Source organism: Rhinolophus ferrumequinum, chromosome 10, assembly GCF_004115265.2.
Source record: "Rhinolophus ferrumequinum isolate MPI-CBG mRhiFer1 chromosome 10, mRhiFer1_v1.p, whole genome shotgun sequence".
In the NCBI taxonomy this organism is placed as follows: Eukaryota; Metazoa; Chordata; class Mammalia; order Chiroptera; family Rhinolophidae; genus Rhinolophus; species Rhinolophus ferrumequinum.
The window spans coordinates 15051090-15063095 of NC_046293.1; the positions used below are offsets into that span (position 1 = coordinate 15051090).

At 31.5% G+C, this 12006-nt stretch overlaps 1 protein-coding gene across 5 annotated transcripts in view; it reads right to left on the reverse strand.

Annotated features, from left to right (window-relative positions):
- Positions 1-12006, reverse strand: part of WASHC4 (WASH complex subunit 4) — a 78738-nt gene that overhangs the window by 42153 nt on the left and 24579 nt on the right. For all 5 annotated transcript variants that reach the window (XR_004424174.1, XM_033118014.1, XM_033118013.1 and 2 more), the window contains exons 16-24: positions 10080-10187; positions 9429-9575; positions 9219-9298; positions 7966-8071; positions 7279-7395; positions 5612-5780; positions 5175-5329; positions 2396-2470; positions 2007-2111 (exon numbers count right to left, since the gene is read on the reverse strand). Coding sequence is in view for 4 of the 5 variants with exons in the window: in XM_033118014.1 (XP_032973905.1) it covers positions 2007-2111; positions 2396-2470; positions 5175-5329; positions 5612-5780; positions 7279-7395; positions 7966-8071; positions 9219-9298; positions 9429-9575; positions 10080-10187 (1062 nt within the window). In the remaining variant the exon portion in view is untranslated. The remainder of the gene's footprint in view (positions 1-2006; positions 2112-2395; positions 2471-5174; positions 5330-5611; positions 5781-7278; positions 7396-7965; positions 8072-9218; positions 9299-9428; positions 9576-10079; positions 10188-12006) is intronic.

Genomic DNA, 12006 nt, shown 5'->3' on the forward strand with positions numbered 1-12006 from the left:
AAAATTCAAAAAAGTTAATACAAAAATTTTAAATCAATGTTACTTAACAATTATTTACATTATAAAGTCTAATTTATGAGAATTTATAAAATCTAATATTTATAGTCTAATTTTGACCTGAAATATTTAAATAAATGAAGTATTTTAATGCCCAAGTTTACAGAACTTTCTATAAGCTACCCTTAAATGTTTTTACTACAAGAGGAAAAAAAGAAAAAAAATGGAAAATACTCTCATAATGGGACTAAGAACTGTAGTGAGAATCACAAAACCAGATTCAACAGTTTTTTTTAAGTCATAAACCAGTCAGAAGTTTCTATGTTCCTCCATCTATAAGATTATTTATTACTAATCTTCACGTCTAGAATAATACTAAAGTAAGAAACACGTGCTTTGAGCTTTCCCAAAGATGATAGTAAACACTCAATAATCCATAAATACTCTGAGCCCCTCTCAGGTGCAAGGCGGTGTGTGCCTGCTCTTACGCTAGATATGGTCTTTGTCATCATGAAGTTTATATTCCAACAGGAATGACAGACACTTTAAACAAGTGTATGTTAAATAAATTATTAAATCTCAACTGCAATAATTTCTAAAATGAGAAGTGTGAATAACAGTGACCTAGACTCAGAGAACCCTGAAAAAGCAGGATTTGAGCTGTGATTAAGTCAAAATGACACAAGATTAATTCTGACCTACAGATGGAAGCCCTGTACTAAATTCCAACCCACAAACCCTCAAATACTACTAATTGTATTAACAAATGTTATGTATGCCCTTTTTAAGTTTTCATTTAGCCAGTTACAGAAATGGGTTCTTTCTCAGAACTTTTCTTGTGGTTTAAACATTGCTTTTTCTTGGTCACCTTAGATAGCAGTAGGCTTACTGAAAGTAGTCTCTTCTTTATCCTTCCCACTCTTAATAGTGGGTAACTTGCCAGCCTCTGATCTTACTCTTCTGTGCTCACTATCATCACCAGACATCAGGAATTTACTTTCATTAGTGTGATTAACTGATTAACAGCTATATCCCCTGCCAGACTATAATTCCTGTGAAAGCAAGAAATGTCTGTTTTTCTCACACTAATGCCCAGCACAATGCCTTACGTATAAAATGTTTACGTAATTTTTTGTTACATGAATGTTTGATAGATAAGGTAAAAGTTTATTTATCCTTAAAGGTTCCGATATAATCTCTATATGGATAATTCCTTATTTTAAATTTGAAACTGACTTTCTATGTCTCATTTCCGTATCGGTAACCACTGCAGTAGAGTTCCAATCACATCACTGATCAGCTCAAATACTTGAGTGGCTCTTCTACTGTATACTAAAAAGGTCCCTGCATTCCAGTTACATAACTTCCCTCCCTATTCCCTTACTCCCAAATATGCTTAATAATATTTTACTATTTAAGCATTCACATTTTTCCTTCAAGAAGTGTGCTCTGAAAAACAGGTAAATTCAAAGACTTCTCGTTCTCTATAGAAGGAAAAATAGTATACAAGTTCAAGTGATTTCCTCAAGCAACTGATGGGCAATTTCTAAGATTCAAAATGTTTTTAGTAAATTGCTATTTTTATGGCTATCAAATCATTAGCAAGACCCCCCCCCAAAAAAAGCATAACTGATGTTAAGTAAACTGCTATCAGTGATTTGCTTTCCAAAGGAACTGTCAGAGAATATCAGACAATTCACCAGATACACACATACAAACACACACAGTTTTTGCTGATGTCCTCAAATCTCCAATGCTATTTATAATGATGACCCTGAGATGGTTAAGATATTCTAAAGTGCCTTTTGTATTACAGAGCATCCATCGCATCCAACACAATTTTAATGCCAGACATTTTAATTATACCAATCAGAAAAATGCAAATTCAAGTATAATATAAATAGGTAGTAGTGTACGTTGACCAGAATATTCTATCAGAAAACTATTTTTCAAACTACCAAATTAAACAAGGCTCTATTACCCATCCAATCCCCAAAAAAAGTTCTTACAGTTGTATTCATGATTCCTGTGCCATGTGTTCGAATTGAATTAGCAATATGCCGAATATTAATAGTGTTCAAATGTTTGTTATTGCTTGTCCGTTCAATAAAAATCTGCAATGAAACAAACTTATGCTAAATAACAACACAATCCATAGCAAAACTGGTCAGTTATCCAAATAAAACTTTAGAATCTACTTCATTAAAGATAATTACTTGAAAAATCATTTAAGGTAACACAACCAAAGCAAAGGAATAAACAAGATGACCTCTGAGCAATTCCTTTTTCCTTTGCTTATTTTACCAATTTTCACTATTGAGAATCAATTCTTTGCCCCTCAGCCTTCCTACTATATATCCACCACATCAAAAAAATTTTTGTTCTAAAACCCACTCACCTGATTGTTGAGATTATAGAGGTATCGAGATACAAATATATGAATGTTTCTCATAATTTCCAAAACATCCAGGCCCTACAAAACAGTCCACACAAAAGCTCAGTTATTACTGAGATAATCAAACTTGTAATATAAACAGTACCGTGTTTCCCTGAAAATAAGACCTAGCCGGACAATCAGCTCTAATGCGTCTTTTGGAGCAAAAATTAATATAAGACCCGGTCTTATTTTACTAAATTATAAGACCAGGTCTTTAATATAATTAATATAACATAACATAATATATATAAAATATAACATATAATGTAATACCGGATCTTACTTTATTGGGTCTTATATTAATTTTTGCTCCAAAAGATGCATTAGAGCTCACTGTCTGGCTAGGTCTTATTTTCGGGGAAACACGGTAAGTCACTATATCGATACGTTTCCCAATACTATTTATTTTAAAAAACAACTATACAAAAAGTATGACCAAAGGTTAAAAGAGCCTTTAAACATGTTCAATCAGGACTATCTATCTCCGTGGGGAAAGCCGGCTGCTTGACATCTTATCCTTTTGCAATAGACCGGAACAGTCAAGTTTAAATATTTAAAGATCCATGACTCAAAATCATTTCCCCACCATTCTGGACAATATTTTTGTCTGTCTTTCTGTTCGTCTATATATTTTTTACAAAGTAAACTAATGGCCAGATTCTAAAAGGTAGCCAGGATATGTGGTGATAGTTATGAATACATGCTATTTTTCAGGTACTGTGCAAGGTTCTTTATACATAATTCTCAAAAAATGAGGTAGTCTTCCAAATTCCACAGCTGAAGAAAATGAAACTAAGGGAGTTAATAGCTAAGGGAGCTATTTAAGGTCAAATACATAGAAAGAAGCAGAATCCAGGGATTTTAGGAAGTCTAATTTTAAATCCTTATGCTTCTCTGAATTGCATTAGACCACCTTTAATGTACAAATTACCTATTAAGAATCCTTCAATCTTGAGTTATTACTGTAATACCTAATGGTTAACATATAAATTGTTCTAAAGCAAAATACCCCTTAGATTACATTTTATTATAGCTTTTCTTATGTTTTAATTTGAAATTTTGTTTACTCATTCTTTCTCCCACTAGGCTGTAAGTATATGAGCTGAGACTATTTCTATTTATTTTTGTATTCCTAAGCATAATTCAGTGCCTAGCTATGTTGTCAGTAACTATTAAACGTATAAATGAATGAAAGAATATACCATATTTTGTCATGTATAATGCACTCCCATGTATAACGCACACCCAGGTTTTGGCTCAAACTTTCAGAGAAAAACATCTTTCATTTTAATTTTTTTATTTGAAATTTTTATGTTTACATTTAGGTACTTGTTTTTTGTATTATAAAGGAATTTCAGCATTTATTTTTTTAACATATTATGGTACAAGAAATTTTATGTAGCAAATAATTACAAAACATAAGAACATATACAAGGTATAAGAAATTTCATGTACCGGTAACAAATTTACAATGTTTACACATCATAGAAGGCCAAGAACTCTTCCTCACTGCAAATTTGTAGTAAGTTCAACAAAACCAATTATCTTATTCCAGGGTATTATTTTGTATCCAGATTTCGTTATTGATTTCTAGAGTTACACTTTTAAATCACAAGCTTAAATAAAAGAATTAAAAACATTTACATAGATCGGACTTAGTACTACCCATGTATAATGCACATCCTTATTTTTCCCTCACAAATTTGGGCAAAAAAGTGCACATTATACATGGCAAAATACGGTACATACTAATCCAGAAATGGTCCCTATGTGCAGTAGAATAAAGGAAAAAAATTATGATCCTCAAATTTTGGAACTAAAGAAATGTTTTCTGGTAAATATTATATAGATTATCTTAGAAAGAATTGCATGGAAATTAACTGAAAACAAACTTTTGCACTATGAGATACTACCATATTGGTAATTAGCTCATTAAATTAGTGAACCTAAATAAATGCTTCTTTGCACTCCTCATTTTACGAACAAGTATATTTATAATCAAATAAATTTAACCATTTTTCCTAAGATATTAAAGTTTACATATTATATGTAGGTATAAAATTCTTAACTGTATGACCTATAATTAAACTTTTTACTTTAAACTTTAAATTCTGCAGAAGTCACCTCACTATCCCAGTGTTTCTGAAAAGCTGAATCTAAATCTATGTATACAGACGTGCCTAATTTTTTTGTGCTTTGCTTTATTGCACTTTGCAGATTAAAAGTTTGTAACAAAACTGCGTCGAGCAAATCTATCAGCACCATTTTACCAACAGGCTCAGATGATGGTTAGCACTTTTAGCAATCAAGCATTTTTTAACTAAGGTATGCACACTGGTTTTTTAGGCATAATGCTATTGCACAGATAATAGACTACAATATAGTGTACACCTAACTTTTATATGCACTGAGAAACCAAAAACTTTGTGTGACTTCCTTTATTATGATATTCACTGTATTGCAATAGTCTAGAGCCAAACCTGTCATATCTCTGAGGTATGCCTGTATTTCAAATGTTCAACAAAAGGTGACGTATAAACAGGAAGCCCGCAGTAAATTCTTTCATAAAGCAAATTAGCACTATATAATTTTTATTCTTGTCAAGTACGAGGTTTTAGATAGCAAATATTTTCTTTAAAATAAACATGTAATAATAATGTAAAAAGAAAAACAAGATTTATTGAAGAAATACTGTTATCATGCTACAATCAGACTATGCTAGAAACATTTTATACCATACCTGTTCCAAAGTCTGACTAGGAAGATGTGCCTCTGTCATAACCAATCCATAACGCTGAGTAGCTAGATTTCTCATTTCACTATAAGTGGCCCAGTCGTGAAGAGCTACTGTTGTTAGATTGTAGAAAGTCTTGTCTAGGTAGTGAGTTACATAAGCTACCAAAAAAAAAAAAAAAAATTCAAAAAATTTTTGATTTATCAGACAGTAGAAAAGAGAAATGAAACTAAAAAGGAACCAACTTGTCTTTGAACACTAAATTTCTTCCTTTAAAAGAAGCTGATAGGAAAATAAAAATGAAGAAAACAAACAAGAATTCCAGAATAAATGTACTAACACAAAAAACATACCCTCAAAGTTCTGTTTTTGTTATTTGTTTTTTTATAGTTAGGTCAAAAAGATATAGAATATGACTCTAAGAAGGAAAGCAGAACACTCACCTCGAATGTCAATGAAACGATTGAAAAACCGGATTGGATTCAAAGAGAAAAACAGGGCCAGGTCTTTCATGCCAACTTTGAAAGGGTTCCGATCGTCCAGCTTTAAGTGAGTGTGCACAGAAAGCCGCAGGTCCTTCTCAATCTCTTTGCACAACTTGTCCAGCAAATGCTACTCACAAAAGAATTGATACCTTAAGTTTTCAAAATATTCCAATTGTACTGTTCCTCTAGGTGTCTATGCTTTAACCATTAGTTTTATAATCAGTGCAGTGATGAAAAATTTGTCAAACTGCTTTAAGAGTCTAAATATTCTATGGTAAAATATCATTTTTATTGGGAAAGTGAAAATTACTTTGCTCTTTATTTTAAAACAATGATTTTTCTGACTAGAAAGCAGTTAGATAAACTCTAAACTTTTATTTACATTAATCCTTTAAGTTTAACACCTTGAAAGAAAATCAGAAGCCAATGTCTGATGGCTTCATTACAAGGAATGTGAAAATATACTGTAAAGCACAAAATTTATGGGAACAATCAACAAAGGAATAAAGGTCCTAAGAACATGCAAGAGAGGAAATTTTTAAAAAGCTTTTTTGTAATAATCATTAAAAATCACAAAATTCATTGAGCTAAAAGTAATGAAATTCATCACATTTTCTGGTCTACCATGGAGTTCTAAATACTGGCATGACATGTATTTTATTTTCTAAATAAGAACATTTAGTACAATAAGTTGTATAAAAATTTCCCTAATAAGTTTTAGGGAAATACATGAATAAGTTTTATATTGTGAAGTTTACTCATTTTTACTTCTTCCCTCCAAATAAAAATATCATTAGACGCAAATTTAATTTTAAAGATATCAGTGTTTATAATACACACTTCATTAAAACAGGGAGGGATGTACTATATTGAATTTGCATTATTTCTGTTACACAAGTAATTTTTTAATATATAATCTCCTCCTTTTAGTCAGTAGCTCTCCAAATAAAATTCAGTAAAATATTGATAGTTGGGGGCGGCAGGATGGCTCAGTTGGTTACAATGCAAGCTCTCAACAACAAGGTTGCTGGTTCAATTCCTGCACAGGATGGTGGGCTGCATCCCCTGCAGCTAAAGACTGAAAATGGCAACTGGACTTGGAGCTGAGCTGCACCTTCCACAGCTAGATTGAGATGCAACGATTTGGAGGTGATGTTCCCCAATAAAAAATTAAAATATATATATGTGTATGTATACACACACACACACACACACACACACACACACACACACACACACAGAGAGAGAGAGAGAGAGAGAGAGAGAGAGAGAGGTAGATAGATAGTTAAGTTGCCTTAACTGTATTACATTATCAGCATTCAATATTCAAACTAATTTTGATTTGCATTCTTCTAATAAACAGAACTTTAAATTCAAATATACTATTTATTAAAATAAAAAAAATTGTTCCCAATTCTCAGTCTGGATTTCTATGTAAAAATTAGGAATTAAAAGACCAATTTAAGCACAACAGTGATACTGTAACTAAAAATCATTCATCTGTTCTACTGACTTATACCTAATAATTTTAAATATGTGAAAGCCTGCTTTAATCCAAAAACTTTTTCCAAACACTGCATTCCAAATACATGTTTTAAGCTTTTCAATCTTAAATATGATGTTACCTCATTTAAAATTTCCATAATTTCCTTGTCATAGCAATCCAGAAGTATTTCATAGGACTCTAAATGCCTTGCATGCATCATAGCGGGTACACAGTCGCGTAAGGCACTGAACATGTACTAAGAAGAAAATTAGAATGTACATGAGTTTATAAAAACCAGATCTCTAATCTAAATAATATTAAAAGATTAATTATCTTGAAACACAAAACCTCAATCTGAAGGCTGGTGTTTTTATACACGACTGTCTTACTTTCGTAAATACAAGAAGTCAGATTTTATTCTTTAAAGCATATACTTTAAATATACAAAAAAATTCACACACTTATTCTTTCCTATCTTGAGCATTCAAATACTTATTTTCTAAAGAAACAAAGATCTGAATAACATATACCTTGCTGACAAATTAATGTCAGACAACTGTGACATAAACTAAACTCAAGTGAAATGAGCTTGATTAGGACTATGCGGGGAAGAGTTAAATATATTAAAATTAATTTATTAGTATTAATATAAAATTTAACTACAGACTGTATATAAATGTTTATTAAATATGCATAGCATTGTACAAAACAGCATTGGCAGTTTTTTAAAATAATTTATTAAATCAAATTATTGTAAAACTAATTAGAATGGTTTGTATAGTGACTAAAAATGATGGGTTTATTCTTCCTATTATTCTTTACTTACATGTAATCTGGCTGCATCAACCGCATTTTCATATACGTCATCTAAATAAATTGGGAACACAGCTCGATGCCAGTATAAAAAACAACAGTCACACTGTGTTTGGATTCTACAATGTAAAGTAGTAATTAGTGGTATCAAAACTGAAGTACCCCCCAAAAATGTCTTACTCATTTTTGCCTTTCCTACATCACTTAAACCAAAATTAGTACAGAAAGCCACAAAATCAATGTTTCAAATTGAACAAATGTAACAAAACACTCTAATACCTGACACTGTCAGAATTCTGCACATATGCGTTAGTTTTAAAGCATACTTAAAAAACAATATAACTATTTTCAATATCATTTGATATGTACAGACTTACAATAATACTTGCACTATTTGCACCATTTTAACTTTCTCAAAATTGAAAAGCAGAAACCTTTTAAAAAATTATGAACCCAAAATAAAAAACAACCCAGTTACACTTAATCTGCCTAAAGATTTAGCCACATGACTATTTCAAACCTTTGGCGCAATAAAAAGATCATTAAATATCTTATAATGAAGATGATTCAGTATTTCTTCCAAGCATGGTATATTAATTCCATGTCACTACTACTACAAAAATCTCAGCTTCTCAGAACAAAAACATTAAGTTATAAATATGAGCATTAAGTGGAAATTGTGCTGTAACCTCAATTTGAACGGCAATTAAAATTCAGCAGACCCATTTTCCCATCAAAAAACGTACTGCTTACTCTTTAAAATAAAAATAAATAAATTAAAAGAAACCAATAAAGCCACAGGGAGCTACAAAATAAGCCTTCCAAAAACTGATTCATCTTAGTGACTGGCTGTGAATACTGTTATTCAAATTCATATCTCACAATAAAATTACCGTAGACTATTTGACATGGGTCTCTAAATACCTCATAAACAAATGAAGCCTTATTAAAAAGCAACCATGTTACAGATCCATTGAAAACACCCATCACAACAATCGCAGTGTGGACCAGGGTCTGCCAGATGCTCTAAGGGCTACATCATGTTATCTCATGTGAGTTCTTCCAAAAGCTAAATCCTTACTACAGAAGCAAAGCTAAAGAACTATGCTCCCTAGTCAAAGTCTCATTTTGGTCATGCTAAAGGAATTACAGAGAGGAACTAATAATGGCCTATCTGGATTGTATTTCTTGTGTTGCTGTGCTAAAAAGAAAATCGATGTTTCTACTAGCCCTACCTTTTTAGTATCATTACATATCCCTACTTACCTTTCTCTAAGTTCACTGATAAGATCCAGCTTTTTCATGACTACTTGAAGTGGAAAGAGTTCTTCATCTTTAAATGTTTTCTATTAGGGAAGGGAAAAAAAGACAGAGAAGTTGCAGTCAAAGTAAGGACATGTTTCTTGGGTCACTAAGAAGGGAACTGTGAAATCTCAGATCTCCTTTTTATTACATAACTAATAGCAATACGCTTACCAACTGTGTGCCAACACTTAGTGCCAAAGAAACAATAAGGCGTCGCTGCTTTGTGCTTGGTCCATTTAGAGTGTTTTCAGCCAAAACTAGAGCAGAGAGCACATCAAGACGCTGTTCGCTATATTTTTTGTCAGAAATTACTCTTTTCTTAAAAAGAAAACAGGAGATACTAGTTTTATTTCTGAGGCAATAACAAAAGACTCAGAAGAAAACCTTCTCGATAATCTTTTCCATGAATCACTTTAAAAGAGCTTTGACAATTCATTCCCTGTTGGCTTCCCCTGATGATGTTACATGCTTTCCTACTATCACTACCATTTAGCACTCTCAGGAACAGCAAATGTATCAAGCATACTTTAAAAGTTCCATGTTAACTTAATAAGGAAACCATTTCTTGAAAAAAGATGCATCATATTTTAAAACTGCATACAATGTCATTTTTAATAGAGGTATATTAATGTATTACATGCTACAAGTTCAGAGAAAAATAACCCTAACTATCCTAAGTAAAAATCATAAAATACCAGGAAGATAAATGACCAAAATTATTTAAAGGGATGAAGTAAACAGGCGGAACGAGAAAACACATATAAAGCAACAGAAGAGCAAACTACAAAGAAAATTATGCTGAATACATAATCACATTCCTACCTTGGCCACAGAAATAGAATTAAGAGCTTGATGCTGTAGGTACTGTGTTATATGTGAAACTGAATCAGCCACAACCATGCTTCTCCTGTAGAACATATGCTCTATTGCCTAAAAAGAATCCGAAGTAAATTTGTAAAAATCAACTCAAAACTTTTAGGTAAAATTACAGAATATCTTTATGACCTTGGACTAGGTAAAGAATTTGCAAATGAAATGCAAAAAGCACTACCATAAAGGTAGTAAGGTAAATTCAACTATAATAAAATTAAGCATTTCTGTTCATCAAAAGGCACTATAAAGAAAATAAAAAAGGTTAGTCAATGTATGAGAAAATATCTGCCACTAAATAAATTAGTATTTAGAATACATAAAGACCCTAAATGAATGAAAGATTATTTTAAAAAGGCGAATAATCTAATAGAAAACTGAACAAAAGACATGAATAGATTTTTCACAGAAGAAGAAACACAGTTAATAAATTGCAGAAATACACTATCGTTAACAATCAGGAAAATGAACAACATTAAAAATCAATTAAAACCATTTATACTGACTAATTCGGAAAAAAAAAAAAAAGTCTGATAATACCAATGTTGTCCGGTTAAAGAATAAGGGGAAGTCTAATATATTATGGGAGGTATGTGAACTGATATAATTTATTTGGAAAACAATTTGGCATCATCTTGAAAAGTTGAACTTACATACAACAGCAATCTATTGGTAGGTATATAATACCTTAGAAAAACTCTCGCACAAGTACACCGAGAAACATATACAAGAATGGCAACATTGTTTGTAACAGCAAAAACTGGAAACAATTCAAATGTCCATCCCCAGGAAAGCTACACAGCAATGAAAATGAAGAAACTACAGCTATTCATCCCAACAGGGACAAGTTCAAATACAAAATTTGGAGTAAAAAACAGGCAAGTCAAAGAGTACAGGAAGCACTACTCCATCAATATAAACTTCAAAAACATATACAAGTAAACAACGGATGGTTTATAATTCATCTTAATGAGGTAAAAGAGAAAAAAAAGGAATGATAAGCATAAAATTCAGGACAATGGTTTCCTCTCAGGAGGCAGGATAAGATGCAATCAGGAAGGGACAACACTGGGGGCTCTGAAAATACAGGTAACTTTCTATCTCTTAATTGAGATGGTGGGCTTTTAAGTGTTTTTTGTTTTTTAATTATGCTGTTATATTAGTTATATATGTATCTATACATGCAGATACATATAGACACTTATTTATATTTCATAAAAAAATAAATGTAACTGATAACATATCTTAAAAGAGAAAAAGGCTAAAAATCCAAAGATATAATCTACAAAAAAAATCTCTATCCCCTAAGCAAATCTAATGGCTATTATTAGCACAAATTTACTAGCAAATATTAATTTCAGTTTTTAAAAAAGGTTACGTGGGCTCTCCTGCCTGAGGATTTTTTTTTTTAATTTATATAGAGTATGCTAAAAAATATTTTACCATGTTTCCAGAAGTATACTCTGGTTCTTAATTTGACCATTCATACCAAGTAGCCTACTATTCAAATCACAAGATTACAGCACTTTCTCTAAATTACAAAATAAATAGCCTCAGACTGACTACCCTCATACGCATTATACACTATAAAATAATGAATAATATGTCACGGGTCTTATTTTTTAACTCATCCAACATGCTTAAACTTACATGAGTAAAACTTTACTAATATTTGGGCTAACTTTTTCATTTTCCTTCTTTTCTGTCTCACTACATGTTAACTTTTAACATAGTTTAAATGTATTGGCCATTTATAGAACATTACTCAGAAATTTCTTTCAATGGCCAGTTCCCTTATCCAACTGACAGATAAGTACACTTCCCCCTATTTTTTTATTCTCATATAATCAGAAAGTCAAATCTTACAAGATCATCCTAA